General features: G+C 42.7%; 1 protein-coding gene across 1 annotated transcript; it reads right to left on the minus strand.

Moving 5' to 3' along the window:
• Window positions 1-863: 863 nt before the first annotated feature.
• mmp14a (matrix metallopeptidase 14a (membrane-inserted)) lies at window positions 864-16,770 on the minus strand. The gene is made up of 10 exons (XM_084344580.1): window positions 16,330-16,770; window positions 7,225-7,373; window positions 6,923-7,045; window positions 6,409-6,716; window positions 6,164-6,325; window positions 5,664-5,803; window positions 5,158-5,296; window positions 4,854-5,004; window positions 3,646-3,761; window positions 864-3,263 (listed from the first exon to the last, which is right to left on the minus strand). The coding sequence occupies exons 1-10, from the start codon at window positions 16,411-16,413 to the stop codon at window positions 2,944-2,946; spliced, it is 1,692 nt and encodes a 563-aa protein (XP_084200706.1). The 5' UTR covers window positions 16,414-16,770; the 3' UTR covers window positions 864-2,943.
• Between the last annotated feature and the right edge of the window lie 167 nt (window positions 16,771-16,937).

Raw genomic sequence — 16,937 nt, forward strand, 5'->3', positions numbered from 1 at the left:
TGGTCTGGTTTGCGACTGTCTGAACCATGATTATGTGAATGATGCAATAATCCCAAACAACCACGTTTTATAAACACGTTTGCCTCCAACTTCTAAACAATTCAGTGAAGAAACTGTGGCGAAAGACTCTGTAATTGTGAGATTTTCAAAATAAAATATGTCCCAAACCTTCAGCTGAGAACATCTGTCCCTGTTTAGCACAAAATTAGCTTTCGCACACTTACTGCCAATATAGTTTATGACAGAAGCCACTTTATTAGGTACACTCGTATGATACAATGTAATGTAATGTGCCACTTTTGTCGCTGTCAGAAATGTGATAATTCTACTTTATGTTTATTACTGAGGTCATGGTGAGTATTTTGCCCCCTTCATGTATGTAAATGGTAACCATGGGTGAGGATAGTAGTTTATAGTCTTATCATGTATATATAGCATTAAGTCGGGACGTGGTCTGAAGCGGAGTCTGTCAAAATAAAAGCTTTTTACTGCCAAAATGTTTCATGAATTAAGCAAACAGATGTGGATGATGATGTTTTGAAATTGATCCATAAAAGCAAGGGTAGTTAATAAATCAGCATTGCCTTCAGAATAGTTAAGAATGACAATTAATGGATTAATAAGAGTATTACAGCTGCATTTTTACTTCAATATCTGGTCAAATCTTCATTATATTCTGTTTTTTTTAATGTTAGGGGAGTATCAAATATGTGTTTGGCTGACGGTTGCATGACATGGAGTGTTTATGAATATTCAGACGAACAGATTATGAAAGAATGGAAAAAATAATGTCTAAATATTTGTAGAAAATAGTTTAATTTCACCGTATCTAATGAAATACAAAAGTGAAAACAAGCAGGAACAAAAATCTCATTCCATTTTATTGATATGATCATCATTATAAATATCATTACCATTATCATTGTTATGATCTAAATTAATTCACCTACAATTTTGATTTGTGTAAAAAGAAAAAAAAAAAAAATCATTGAGCACCATCAAAAGTTCATAAATAGCATCGCTTGTTATTCTGTGCCAACATCTGGGTGATTTCGGGGGAAACTCCCTGAAACTCACATTTACCCCCCTGATCTGATCTAATTCAACACACACTGAGTGTAAACTGGGATTCATCTCCACCATTGTCATGTTATGCCTCTGTCCAGCAGGACTCCAAATGACAATGTACAAAATAATAAAAAAAAAAAATCATTGCAACTTTACCAGGAGAACAATAATAACAATAACCATACTTATAATAACAACAATTTCCCATAACGACGATAATAATTAAAAAAAATTGCACAATATTGTTGGAAACTGTACCGCTTACTGACACAAGCAGCTCTGCTCATATTCGACAACTGGAATGTGAGATTTGTGAGATAAAACATCACGTTTTTTTTTAAAAGAAATATTTTTCCCGTCTGACTGCTTGCACTGAAAGAGTGAAAAGAGTTTTGCCTGTGAATCGAGTTACAAACGTAAAAAAAAAAGGGAGTTTTTGTACCAGAAGGACCATCTGCTAAAGCTACACCATCCTGGGGGAAGCGCCTCCAGCAGCCTTGTGTTAGGTCTGGCACTTGTGGACATAAACCTGGTTAAACACACACTAATCTGTGCATGTTCAAAAGTCTGCATCAATCGATACTAACACTGTGCATAAGAGACTTTTTTTATGATAGTCGGCTCTATCAAATCTGTCCAAAATGTTGGCAGGTGATAATAACTAAAGCTGGACGTGGTCATTCTTAGATGGGAGACAATCCTCTTAGCAGTTTTCTACACTGGGGCTGATCTTTAAGTACCTTACTTTGAGAAATATGAGCTTTCTTTTCCTACAAACCTGAAGCCAAACTTCTCAAACATTAATGCTGGCAAAGCACTGGCAACAGTACAAGAGCTTTGCCTTAACAAAATTGGCAACATTTTGCTTTAAAGGTGCAATATGTAAGAACTTTGGTTGAAAACATTCAAGACTATGACGTCGATGTGCTGTGTTGCAATGTTTAGCATGCTAACCAGCTAGCCGGGTTCAAAGCTCCCGTGCGCCGAGCTCCCAGCCTGCATCGCTAGCTGTATGGCTAACTGAGCTAAGTAGCTAACCGCAGCTACAGTTGGCAGTAGTTAGCGGTTACTCTGGGCACACACTGTGAGCATGATCTTAAGTGGCCAGTTCTTAAATATTGCACCTTAAAATATGGAACCATTTGATCAAAAAGTACAAATCTGACCAGACATTCGATACCAACTCGACAGTTTGTAGTACAATGTGCAGACGCAGTTCAGGTAGTACTTCTACAAGTATGAGGTTCGATACCCGGCCCTACTTCATGGTGAAAATGGAAATGTCGAAACAATTTATTCAAAAAATGTCACGCTGAATGACTTTTAGAGTAAAATTCCCCAAAAACCCCAACAGACTTTGGACAGCAAATGTATTTCAGAGCAAAAACTCTTAACAGAGAAGATGAATTTCTGAGTAAAAAACCCAAAGTGAGACACAGATTTTAAAGTGAATCAGACAGCAGTTCAGCTGGAGTCGTCCAGTTAAAGGAGAGGGAGGAAGGAGGGATGTTTTTTAAATACATGTGAGAGAGGGAAGTCGCTGATGAACATGAGTCTCTTTGTATATCTCCCTCCTCTATGTGAGATTGTGGGTATGTTTTTAATCTCTCGACACAGAACAGTACATGTAAATCGTTAACATACAAATACACATTTTCCTGATTTCAGTTTCTAGGGCCTTTTTTTCTCTCTTTTGTGGCACATACAAACCACCCACACTTCTTCCCACTTCTTTCCCCCATGTCTTCTGTCTTTCCTCCCGTTGCTCTCCCCTCCTCCTCTTCCATCTCTTCCCCGCTCTCAGTTTCCATCTTCACCCTCGGCCCTCGTTCTCTGTCCCTCTGTGGCAGTCTGTCAAGCCCCCCGTCGCTCTGTCTACACCTTGTCCAGAAGGGATCTCTGGCAGTAGAGGAGGCGTCGAGGCGTGCCGTACTTCCTGAAGAACAAAAGCGCTCCCAGAGTGACCACAACCAGCACCAGCAGGAGGAGAGGGATCACCACGGCGGCCGGCCCGGCGCCGCTCTGCGATTCGTCCACCTCGATGATGATCACCTCCTCTTCCCGACCCTTCTTGGGCTCGTCGCTTTCGCAGCCCATCCAGTCACTGAGTACGGACTTGGGGTAGCCGGACTCCACCTTCATGTACTGGTTGTTGAACTTCCAGTACTTGTTGGCTTTGTAGAAGTAAGTGTAAGCTGAGGAAAGTGGAGAGATTAAAGATCAGAGGTTAGTTTAATGAGATTTAACAGTTGTGAGTGTTTATTTAATTTAAAACACATCAATACAACTGTTGTTGGCTCTGCAAAATGTCAGATAATAGTGAAAAATAACACAATTTCCTAACGGTGACATCTTTAAAATGCTTCTTTTGTCTGACCAACAGTTCAAAACTCAAAGATATTCAGTTTACTATCACATAAGACAAAGAAAAGCAGCAAATCCTCACAACTGAGAAGCTAAAGTGAAATCTTTGGCATCATTGCTTGATTATGATCAATCGATATTTAAAAAAAAGTTGCCAATTATTTTTCTGCCCATCGAATATTCAATAATCGACTAATGAGGTGGGGAACTTACATCCATCTTCGCTCATGATGGCAGCTTTGATGTTATCCGGGGCGCCGCTCCACATGCTGATGGGTTTTGGATAGCCGCTGTCCACGGCACGAGTCTGCTCGTTGAAGCGGTAGTACCTACAAACAGCAGGAAGACACAGAACTGTTAGAGATCTACGGCAGAGGCATTTACATTCTACAATTACACAGAAAATGTGGCTGATTCAGATCTTTTAGTATCTTTAATTCAACTGAAGTTAAAGCAGCTACAAGGAGCTTTGTCTTTCGTTGATTCTGGCGCCCCCTGTGGACAAAAGTGGTAAGAGCCCCACCACCTCCTGTCTTGAAGATCTTGATCTGGCCAGCATGTGTTGTGTATTTGTTTTTGTAAGCGAGTGAAAGAAAGAGACAACATATTTTGAATACCATTTTACTTTACTTTTAGAAACACAGCTGTTAGCATTTAGCTAGCATTTTTATTATGTATTTATGTATTCAAGTGACATCACTTTCATCCAACTTTCAGGCGTAAAATCAGTGTAGTTCTCCTTTAAAACATAATTTTTAAGGGCAGTAGTGTTTCAGGGATTAAAATCTACAGAAATGAAAGTGAGGATGAGGTTGGAGAAGTTTTGACTCATGACCTCAACTGCTGTGTGTCTCAGTGGTTTAGGCATTAATCTGTTTTACTGTGTAATCGCCAAAGTTCCTGTTTCAAGTTCAGTCAGGGATTGTCATCCCTCTTCTCTCCCTTCACTTTCTATTTCTTCTCTACTGTTGGCTATCAAAATACAGGCATAAATGCACAAAAAATATAAGAAAAAAAGCATATGTGCAACTGAATTAGAGACAGGAAGGACAAAGTGAGAGTCAGATGACTGAAATGTGGAATGCTTCACAACGAGCTCACAGATAAGCCAGGTAAACATACAAGTAATAACAAGTTACTACAACCGAACAAAAAGGGAAACAGATTAAATCTACGCATGAATGTATACGTGCTGCAGGAACATTTCAAAGAAAAACTAGGGCAAGACATCTGTACTTCTATCTGATCTGTGAGAGTAAAAACACGATGAAGAAAAAAGAAGTACGTCCATTCATCTGTCCTTTGGACTGAGGACCAAATAGTGTGAATAACTTGTTTTAACCTGCCTTTTTCTCTTCAAAACTGCATTGGTACAGATTAAATGTATCTAACATATCAGATTGAGTAGAGGAGAGACTCACTTGTTGCCTCTGAAGAAGTACGTTTGTCCTGTTGGCGTGTAGAAGAGAGCAGCATCAATCTTGTCTTTGGGTAGACCGGTGCCCAGGTCTTTCAGGCTCTTGGGGGAATCCTTGTCCATGCTGGACTCACTGAAAACCCAGTACCTGTCACCTGGAAGGACAAAAAACATGAGAATGAGAAACCATAAAGGAGGAACAATCAGAGGGAAGAGAAATCACAGATAATAATTATAATAACACATGAAATTAATCTCGTGTGCAGCTGAAATCATTGCAAATTCAATCCAACTCGGATGGGACCTACCCTTGAAGAAGACAAATTTCCCATCATCCCTCTCGTAGGCGGCGTTGATGTTTGAGGGCAGGCCCTTCCAGAAGTGACTGATGGTCATTGGGTAACCTGTCAGCACCTTGTTGTTACGCACACGCCAAAACCACTTGTCCTGCAAACACACACGGATGGAAAAGTTAGAAATACAGCACGGCGTTTTACAAAATAGGTTGATAAGTTAAGAACAATGTCGACTTGTTTCAGCTTGTCAAATGTGCAGATTTGCTGTTTAAAAGCAGTATGGTATTTATTCCAGAGATCAAAACCCGCCTTTATTTTGAAGGAGCACTATATTGTGCAGAATGAGTAGTTTAAAAAGCTCCACAGGACAAACAAACGCATCTTATGACATCATGTCACAGTAGGAAAAGCACAGGTGAAACTAACGAGAATAATGATGACTGAACTCTAGTTAAATGCTTCAGTGCTGTGAGAAAGCTCTATGACTTGGTCTCTGAGAACGAAAGGGTCTCCTGTACCTTAAATACAAACTTTTCCCCTCTGAGGATGGCGATGGTGTCGAAGTGTCCCTCGCAGATGTCCGGGCCGTGGTCTGGGGTGGATGACTTCGTGGGTCGAGGAGGAGGGGGAGGAGGAGGAGGACCCCCGGACTTGGTTCCTGTGGGAGAGATGTTGTGAGAGAGAAGAGCGAGCTTATTTTAATGTACGTATCAACGCTACGTTGACTCATGTCCAGCATTTTGGTCCGGACGTAAATATCTCAACAGCTACTGAATGGATTGCCATGAAATTTAGCACAGACGTTCATTGTTTCCAGGCTGACTGGTGATCTCCTGACCTTTCCCCTGAGCATAAGGCTCTTCCTTGGGTGGCATATTGTGAATAACCCAACAAGAGTTAAAGCTAGCAATATGGTGGATAATTTAAAAACTAAATTTAGATATCATTTAGTGAAAGTGAGAGGAACATTGCTGCAAATATATCCGACAATCGAAATTCCTCTGGGAGAACAACGCACCGTAGATGGCCTGGATGCCTCTGCGGTCGTCGTCTGGCAGCTGGAAGTTTTCGGTATCAAACCACTGGTAGAAGGGGGCCATGATGGCAGCGGGGTCGTTGGAGTGCTCCAGACCCAGAGCATGACCCAGCTCATGGACCGCCACCAGGAAAACATCATTACCTTCAGAGAGACACAGAGAAATAACATTTAGTTTCTGTTTCTTCCACGATCTACATCTCACCGTCTACTCTTCTCTCTCTTACCCCCTTGGTCGGTGTTCCCGGTTGTCCAGGGCTCGGCGAGGTCAAAGTGCGTGTCTCCCCCGATGCCGTTTCCTGGGAAGTAAGCGTGAGCCAGGAAGCCGCCCTCGCCGTCGAACGGCGTGCTGTCGCCGTGGAAGCCCTCTGCGAAGGACAGCATGATGTCCGCGAACTTGTCGACCTTGTCTCTGATGTGGCTGTAGGGGATCTCTCTGAAGGTGAGCGGGATCACGCTCTCCCACACTTTGAAGGCTCTTCGAATGGCTTCATACGTGGCTCGTTCGCCGATCTTGGGGGTGTAGTTCTGTATGCTGTCATCAAGAACGGAGAAAAAGGGGAATTAAGGCGGGAATGGAGGAATTTTTCAAACATTTTCTTGGCCACACAATCATCTCGATCAATCGAGAAAGCTGAATTAATAATGAGAGTCATCAGTTGCAGCTGTAAGTTTATCATCACTTCCATAAAACAATCATATACATGTGAAACTTTAGCAGTAGGCAGTATTGGCGTGTACCTGAAGGTGACCTCAGACTTGTCCCACTTCAGACCCTGCACGGCGTATCTCTTCCTCCTCAGGTTGGTTTTCAGCTGCGGGCCAAACTTGTCTGCGACGCCACACCGCGGCCGGCCCATCGCCCTGGCAACAGCAAAATAAAACTCTCAACTACAGTATGTAAAATATTCAGACTCATGTGGAGGACACATTTTTTGTAAATAGTAACCTTGCTTTTTTTTTAGACTGTTAAATCCTCTTTCAATCCCAAATCATTAAGTCCCTGAAACTTTGAAACCAAGTAGTCGTCAATCAGGACTTACTCTATCGTCTCGGGGTCTATGGCGCCGGTGACTTTCAAACCATAAAACCTCTGCATGGCTACTATCGCTGTTACAACGGACTTCGGCGAGCGGATGGCCTGGGCTCTGACATCGCCTGGAGGCAGGTAGCCATACTGCTGCAGCCAAGCCTATAAGAGCGAGAGAAAAAAAGAAATACATCTATTTAGATATCGACTGAAACACGGTTTGAAAAAGGAAAAGTTTCAAAGGGAAAAACTTCTTCAAGGCTTTGTTTAATCCTCAAAATCAGCCTTCCACATTAAGTTCACAGTTTATTGACGACTAAATCTGAAAGATTGTAGGATGTTTATACTCCAAATTACACAGAGCAATATACATTTATTCATCATATTCTGCAGAGAACAACGAAGTGATGAATGAATACATGATGTAATAATAGTGTTTACTTGTGCTGCATGTATCATTATATGATTATTCTGTTTTAGAAAAACAAGAGTGTCTCGACTTGAAATTTAGAACTTTTCTACTGTATTTTGACATGTTTTAGACCCAAAACAGAGAAAATATAGATAATAAAATAGCTTATCAGGCAGATAAGACACTTTATTTATGGGGGAAAATGAGGTGGGATGACTGCCTGGAAAACACCACTGCTTATGTCAGACTGCCGTCATTTCATATCAAGACACAAGCAGCAAAGTCAAATCCTGCGACATGTTAAAGACACAACAAACCTCCTTTATCTTAGCTGCTACACTGAGTATACAGTGTGTTAGTATATTTCAATTAAATACAAGACAAACAACTAAAGAAATGACATTTATCTGCTAAAACACAATGATAGTCTTTTATTTCATGCTAAGCAGTAATTATGAGTGTTGCAACACATAATTAACATCTTTCTGTCCTCGTTTCTCAGTGAGTTACTCAGTCTGCTCTTACTCAGACATGCCAGAAACAACACAAAAAGTACCTGAAAACACGTTACAGAACGTCTTAGTCGACAAAATATAAGGGATTGGCCACTTGTGTGGACCTGTGGGTGTTTTTGTGCTTCCAGTCAACTTCCAGAGCTTGTTTGGACCTGCTTCTCTGAGTTTAGATGTGTCAAACAGTGAATAATGTAGACAAATGGAGGGGTGGACTAGAGTTATACTATAGTTAGTCTAAGCAGACCTACAAACGCTCCACTCCACAGCAGCCGACACACACTGAGGTAACTCAGCGTGTCAAATTTATTGTCGTTTCTTCACGTGACTGTGACATTATCCCGTTTACGAACTCTCATAAACCAACACCAAATCCTCACATGCCCCCTCGATTTATGCTGAGCTCATTATGGGAAACTTTGTTGTGGGGTCATGAGGAGGGATGAGAGAGGAACTGAAAGCCAAATAAAACACGCAATCTGAAAACACTGATGTCATTTCAGTCACGATGACCCAGAAGTCTGTCTAGACTATCGCAGCCAAAGACAACTGGCGGTCATAAGACTGGAAAAAGGAACATTTTCAGCAACACTTGGGTCCTTCAAAGCTTGAGTTTAAGATCTCCCCCGCCACTGTCTATGTCTGTCCTCCTCCTCTTTCTCTCTGTCTGCCTTCATGTCAACCAAAACCACCACTATTTATCTTAACACATGAAAGACTAGCCTATTCTTTCCACTGCCTGCTGCTGGTGGTCAGCTGGACTAAGACTGTCTTTAAAGAGGAGTACTAATACGCTTTTATTCGCTGTCTTGCCTAGAGTGAGATGAAAAGATTGATCCCATGATATCTTAAGTTTGCTAACTTTCTTGCAAAGAGTTAGACAAGATAATCGATAGCTTAATAAGCAAAAAGGACTGGAAACAGGTGGAAACAGCTAGCTTTTTGATGAACAGTAGCAAAGTAATAGTTAATATTCATAATGGACAGATATTGCAATGGCTCTGGAGCTTGGAGACGGTTAGCTTAGTTAGCATAACAGGCTGGAAACGGGGGGAAACAGCAGCCACTGGGGCTCAAATGACGAATAAGGGATAGTAGTAGCCTAAATGCTAACAGTAGCACAAATAGCGATGAATCAAGAAGTCACAACATCTATGTAAAGGCTGCTAACATTAAATAACTTTCTTGCCTCGAGTTATATGAAAAGATTGATACTGTTTTTCATATATAGGCTAATGGACAGATATCACAATGGCGCATGAGCTAGGAGATGGTTAGCTTAGTTAGCCTAACAGACTGGAAACAGCTAGCCTTTGGGTGAACAGCAACAACTGTAGACAAAATGACAAAAAAGGGATAATAGTAAATGTTATGTTCGGCCTAGGCTTTAGGCTAAATCTGCTGATTGACCTGTAGTCTATCTTTCTTGTTTCCTTTGTTCAACAGACCAAAGTGTAGAAATGACTCATTGTTTTACAGGGAGGTTGTGTGACAGGCGCTTGTAGGTTAATATTTTCCCCTTTGGAAAGAGCCAGACAAGCTGTTTCCCCCTGTTTCAAGCCTGTGTGCTAAGCTAAGCTAACTGGCTGCGGGCTGTAGCTTCACATTAACATACAAGCACGGGAGTGGTATTAATCTTCTCATCTCCTGGCCCCTTTTGTCGGAGTTGTAGAGGTTTTAAATGCACCTTGAACTGTGTTTCCACATATGTATCTGCACACAGAGAGCTGCTAACACACATCTTCATCCCCACCACAGATTAAGTTGGTGGAATTACCCCGAATTCCTACATTAGCGTCATCTAAACCTCAGATATCTCTCTTATTCCACCATTAGTGCTGTTTTTCTCTTCAAGCCTTCCCCCAGCAAGTGAAGGGGAAAGCAGAGGGGGAGGGATGGAAATGTAGCGACTGAATGGGCAGGACTACCTGGCCTTATACTGCCTGGGCACACACAGCCACTGTTAGCACTGTGGTGGGCAGAGAGGCCAGAGAACAAGGTTCACTTATGACGACGTGCAGAGAGGCAACATATCCCCCCTCTCTCCATCTCTGTTTGCTCCCCCCTCACAATCTCTGTAAGATTTCTCTGGATTATTTAAGCATCTAGTTAATCTAATTTATCCCCTGACTTTCTCTCGAGTCAATCAGCCTCTAACACCAACCAAAATTACTCTCTCCGCCTCGCCGCTGACTGCTGCTAGTGTGTGCTGTGGCTCCAGTGTGGTGACGCGTCTGCTTCTATAAAAACACCCCCCCCACCCCCGAAAAGTCTCCCCCACACCGTCAAGACCTCCACTTCTCTCCTCTGGTTCTGAAACTACTCCACACACCACCACCACCTCCGGTTGGGACGCCAGGTATCCCAGCATGCACCCCTCCTCCCTGGAACTCCCAGCAGCCACCATCAAAGCTTCTATTTATTGAGACTTGTACATGGCTGGTATTGTTGGCCTCGGGGAGGCTCGGTAGCTCGGTGCGCGGCCATGTGTGGTCAAAGGGCTGACTGCTGGTTTGGTAAACACACCCCTGGGTCTGTGCAGCATTGTGTGTGTGTGCAGTGTCTTAAGGTCTGGATGTATAGCGCACAGAAACTGAAACACAACCAGCGTGACGTGAAGTCGGTAGAAGAAGAGGTCGTTTTGGTGGAGCTGTGTGATGTATGCATGGTTTCTCTGACCCTACTTTGACCTTACTGTTTTATGTAGAACTGAATAGATGGATTTTGATAATCAATTAAAAGATTTTGATCAAGAAAACAACCTACAGGTCAATATATACTAAAAATTATCAGTTGGAGCTCTTTCTTCTTAAAAATGTAGAATCACTTGCGCAATTAATTGTATTTTCATGTGAAAATTGTAGAGGTAAAGCCAAAATATTGGACAATATTGGACAAAATGATTAATTCATGAATTGAAACCGCAATGTAACACTGGACAGTATGTTTATTGACAACATCTAAACTGAGGCAAGTGTAGTATGCTGCCTGCAATCATCTTCTTAAGCTCAGAACAGCAAAATCAAACTCTTTTGACAACTAAATCCTCAAAAACGAACTTCACCAGGGCTGCGCTAACTTGTAAGGGAGCCCTGGGGCAATAATGAGCTGCTGGGCCCCCCATTATACCCCCCTCTATGTATTTCTGACATTTGATATCCCCCTAAAGCTACAGTCTCATGATCAGGATGCCAGATACACATTTTTAATAATTTATCACAAACCGGTTGATTCACAGTAAACCTGGAGCATTTAGGACCCATGCGAAGTTGCCTGGTTGATACTTGACGACACAAAATCACTCAAGCGATTATCAACAATTCAAAAATGTGACCACAACGCCGGGCAGCGTGCATCTCACCCATCACAGGACATGTGGTTGCCACATATTGTAACACACGCTCTTACTCACATCCTCATGAGACTGAGTTGGTATCTATTTTCCGGATGCACTATAAAAAAAGACTGACCACAAGTTCCCGGAAGAGTTATAAACAAAACAATCACAAAAAAGTCCCTCGTGCAGTTATAGGTGCTGCGGTAAAAAACAAAAGGACAGTGACGTTTTCGGGGGAAGTGAAAATGACACTGCGTCTGCACATCTGTCATGTGGGTATAGACAGTGAATTAAATGGAAATAAAGATGTGAGTTTAAGTTTAACACTAAAAAGTTTCCCTGCCAAAGACTGTCTTTTTCTGTTTATAGCAATGCTGCCAAGTTTCAAAGCACAATTTGTTTAAATTGCCTCTATAAACATGCACTGTTGTTTTTTTTTTACTGTGAATCTTGTTTTCGTCGGTCAGACGAATGAGCTGGTGGGTTAAATCTCACCAGGACGGAGGCAAGAAAATGGACGGACGAGGGAATGAAGGACAGAAGAAGATGATCTAAAGTGCAGAGTTACATTAGCGAGGAGAGAGGTAAAGACATTAGTAGGAAGAGCGGTAAAAGAAAAGTGGGGAAAGAGAGAGAGAGAGAGAGAGGGGGGGGGTTTGAAGCATGGCTGAATTTAAATTCGAGGGACTGAGTCAGTTGTTCCTCTCGCTCGGTGCCAACGGAAAAAACTGAGAATTCTGCTCATGAGTGGCTGAATCTCACATTGCCTTCATTTCTTGGCGTCTCTGACCCAGTTAGCACCCACACCAGCGCCGTGGCACCGGTTTCCCTGCATTTACATTTCTGCCTGGTCAAACGGGTCAAGTTAAAGAACCCGACGGTTTCAATCTGATTCAGTCAAACCTTGTTTAACCGGTGCAAGCCAACAATAACTGGTGCATTCATACGCAGTTTATATGGCGGCTGCAATGGAGTGATAGTACATTACAAGTACATTTACTCAAGCTATTTTATTATATATTTCCATTAAATGTTACTTGTCATTGCATTACACTTTACAAATTCGGCTGATGCCTGTGTATTACTTTCTAATAAGGTATACTTAAACTTCATTACTACTTATTACTTTAATGGCTAATCATTAGGTAACAGATTAGTCATTACAAGGGACTGTTATTGTGTTGCCAGGTAATAAAAAAATCCATTTGGCGGGTTATACTTTTTTGTTAAGATCCAGTCTGCATAATGAGTACTTGTACTTTTGATACTGCATGTGCATTGTGTTGACAGAGTTGGAGCAACACCTATGCTCTAACTACTTTATATAAATTGGGTAGATTAGTATAATGCATCATATTTTATATGCTACACTATCATTTAAAATTTATTTTTCCATATAATATCTACAAAGTAACAGATAAACGTCCCGGAGTCAAAAGTGCAGTATTTCCCTCTGACATGCAGTGGAAAAAACTGTACTTGAGTAAATGTACTTAGTTACTTTCCACCACTGCTGCCTGTAGTGTTTTCAAAGAGCTCTAGAGGTTTTTATCTCTAGCAGGAGGTTGCACATCTGGCCTCTAACTTTAGTCGAAACCAACCAGCTGAGCACCTGACAGTAAAAAGCGTTTGGTCAAACTGAGGGTAAAAATGCATCTGCACTGGAAACTTTCTCTCTTTGATGTCCTCTATTTCAACATGGCCGACCACTTTCTTGGCTGCGGAGCAAAGATAAGCTCCCCCTCTCCCTTGAAGTCCATCAGTTTCTCATTAAGTCCGATCCAGCTGATTGTTTTGACATTTCTTAAGTGACAGCCGCCGCCTGTCGGAGCAGCGTGCACCAGATCCCGAGCAAGCCTTTTTTCTTTTGATGCTACATCAACAGCCCCTCTACAGTCGAGATAAAGAGAATTGAACCCAGATGTGTTTTGAGCAGATCTGCTGGGATCACCAGACATGTGTCTCCAGATGGCAACGGGAAATCTCCTGAGTTTCTTGTTTTTTTTCAGCCAGATATGGAGAGATCCTGTTTTAGACCGTGTTGTTTTCACTGCTGCCCACTTCCTTTGCTCGCAAAGTCCGACTAAGCTTTTTATTCAAGTAAAGAAAGGTTAGACAAGGCAAAAGCCGTGAATGAAAACAGATGCCGGAGGCCGCAGAGGTGCTCGACTTCGCCAGAGGAGTCTTTCAGCGAATAGTGGAAGTCCTTTTTTCTCTTTTTCGCTTCTCTTTTCACTCAGCTTGGATTAACTGGGTTTAGTCTGTCGGAGTGAAGTCAGAGAGGGATGTTCGCATGTTGAGCAACACTGATAAACCACAAAATTCCTCCAGACTCTGAGTTCTGCTTTCTCAACCCCCCATAAAAGGAACCTCCTTGGCGCTTATTAAACATTTGTGTCCCTCAGTTGTTGTTTTGGCTTTTTTTTCCCCCAGTCGTCGCTGTCCCAGTTTTTCTCCACACACACTAGACACGTCTATCTTTTGATCACAGGGTTCATCTCCAGCTCTCAGGTGACGTAATCCTGAACTTATAATTAACTCTCATCCTGTTTCTGCATCGGGACTGACTGCTATGTCTGCCTCTCTTCATCTGATGCAACTCATATTAAATCCTGCACTCTTGGTTATTATTAGCTTAGCACTGAGCTGATACACTGCTACGGCGATGTTAGAGATATTGTCCTCCGGCTGCAGAAGACGGCTGCCGTGTTTTCTCACTTTGTTTACAGACATTCATCACTGCGCCGGTGTGTCCGCCACGGGAGGGCAGCTGCCTGCGGCCTCTTATAAACCGTCTGAGTTATCCACCATGTCTGGCTTTGACTCACACGCCAGCATCTTGTGGTCAGTGACTAAGGTCCTCCTTCTCTCCTTCGTGCGTCCTGTCCACCCAGAACTACAGCGCAGACTCTTGTATATCTGTTTTCACTCAACAGTTTGTGGAGCTTTTGCTCTGTGAATCAATTTCCTGCGACAGCTGCCTATTAGTGGTGCATCCTGCGTTTTACAGAGAAACACCTTGAATCCGCAGTTATGACGGGATGTGACTAAACGGTGATGCAAAGTAAAATGCTCACATCAAACAACCTTAAAGCAACATTATGTAGGAACTGGTTCTTTGTGCGATTAGAGGGCAACATCATGCCGTGAACGCAAACTCCAGCAGCTACAGTCAGCAGCAGTTAGCGGTTACTTTAGCAGCAAGTAAAGCTATGTTCATCAGGAAACTCTGTAAGCCACGAGAGATGAGACTCTGAGGGGAAAACCACAAGTTTCTCTCTAATGCGTTTCACTTTTCCCAGAGATCCTAACCGCCTACAGTGCAGTACAAGTCAGTGTACCATCAAAATGATTTTGAAGTTGTGATTTTAAGATGAAATAGGTCCAAATGGCTGCTTTAAAGAGCTGTACAAATAAGTCCATTAAGCAGTTAGTCGATGGAAAGAAACTTAGCTGCCAACTATTTTGATAATCGATTAATCGTTTAAGTTATTTTTCAGGCAGAAATTTAAAAAATCTGCTGTTTCCTGCTTCTTAAATGTAAAGATCTGCTGCCTTTGTTTGTCATTTATGATTGTTAATGAAGTCTGTTGGGGTTTTGAACAGTTGGTTGGAGAAAAAAAGCACTCTGAAGACATTTGACATTTTAAACCAAATATTGAAAGTCACTTGCAGCCAACTTCTAGTCAGCCTCTGCAGAGGAGCAGTGGAAAGCCTTCTGACTGGAAACACCACAAACTGCCATGCCTCGTGCAAGACTAAGATTAAAACCACCAAGAACATCATTGGTAAAATGCCCTCTAGGGGCTGTGTGCTGGTGCCCTTTTTTATTTTTTCCGCCTCTGCCCCTCAGACATCCCGAGTCTGCCGCTAATTGGTATCCATCTGCAAAGCATCAGCTGCCATCTGCCTAAAGATACAGAAGTATCCACTGCCATACCACCAGACTATGGAGCGTTTACTTCGTAGTTCTACAATCCTGTTGTTGTAAAATGACTATTGCCTTTACCTTATGATCACTGGGACTACCTATAGAGCAAATGTGACACGGCTCGAGACCGGCGGCGCCCAGAGGGCTCGTACCCGATCATTTACAAAGCTGCACGGGACCTGATGACAAAATATGTTGTTCAGTCGTTCGCTGAACTGCACTTTAGTGTCTCCAGGCTGGTGGGTCTCATCGTCTGACGCCTGAGGCCTACACTTTCCCACATGGAGCACTCATGTCCAGCTTGTTGTGACCAGCTTCAAGGCCTGTGCAGTCTACAGATGAAAACCATTAACCCCCCTCCCCCGTCAGCACCACCAGAACAAAGCAGCTCAGCTGAGGTTTCTAAACTGTGCACTGCCCACCCCCTCCCTTCTCCTCCTCCTCCTCGTCCTCCTCCTTCACAAGCCACAAGAGTTTAGACTCATGACATTTTTTCTCTGGATGGAGTTTCATCTCTTGTTACAGTTTCTACTCGGATCAGATGGACTCTCTCGAGCAGCTCTTTGTCAGGAGGGAGAATAAACATGAGGGGAAGATAAACAGCTCCTCCCTGGCTGTTGCGAGATTAGAGCCAACCTTGTAAACATTAAGAAGATATCGGTAATTCCCTGTAGCGATCCACGAAAAGATTAAACTATTTGGACTTTCTGCTGGAGAGCACTGTAAATCTCCAATACATCCAACATTAATATTATAAAAAACTGTAAAAACAACGGAAACCACACAAAAAAACATTTAAAAGTTGATAAAAGTCAAAGAAAACAATATGATGAGATATAACAGCTTATGTGACACACTTTAAATTCCTCTATACATCAATGTGCACGGTTTGAACTGAGTGAAGTGTGATTTTCCATGAGACTCACCTCTGCTTTCAGCACATTTGCAGAGACGGAGGTTAAACCAAAGCAGCACAGACCACAGGCCAGGGTGAAGAGCTGGGGCAGCATTCTTCTGTCTGCAGACTGCCCCACGAAAACTTCAGGAAACTAACTTTCTACACAAGTCCCGCCGTCCTGACAGCAGAAGACGAAAAAAACAAAACAAGGATCAAACCCGATGCTACTCCGTTACGCTTTTAAAACGTGGCAGGAAACTTTTTTTTCCGGGTCTCCGCATGGACGATGGGAGCGCAGCAGACTTCTGCTTCTCTGCGTAAAAGCGAGTCGGGGAGTCGGTCGGAGCTGAGGGCGCAAACACCGGACAAAGCGCAGAAATCACCGGGTGGCTCAGCTGGTGTTAACTAAAGCTTCATAGTTTGGCTTCCTGTCCTCTGGTGGGGTTTGTCTGCAGCGTGTGTGGACGTGGTCAGGAGAGAGAGACACACACACAGAGGGAGAGAGAGAGAGAGGGAGATTTTCCTCTGGGTCCTCCTCCAGATGTGCAGACGTCATTTTGTTGGACGACAGCTGACATGGTTTATCAATGTACTCATCACTGATACTTTAAAGCAGGGCCGTAGACAGGGTTTTAT

The sequence above is a fragment of the Pagrus pagrus genome (assembly GCF_965226575.1).
Source record: "Pagrus pagrus genome assembly, chromosome: 22".
In the NCBI taxonomy this organism is placed as follows: domain Eukaryota; kingdom Metazoa; phylum Chordata; class Actinopteri; order Spariformes; family Sparidae; genus Pagrus; species Pagrus pagrus.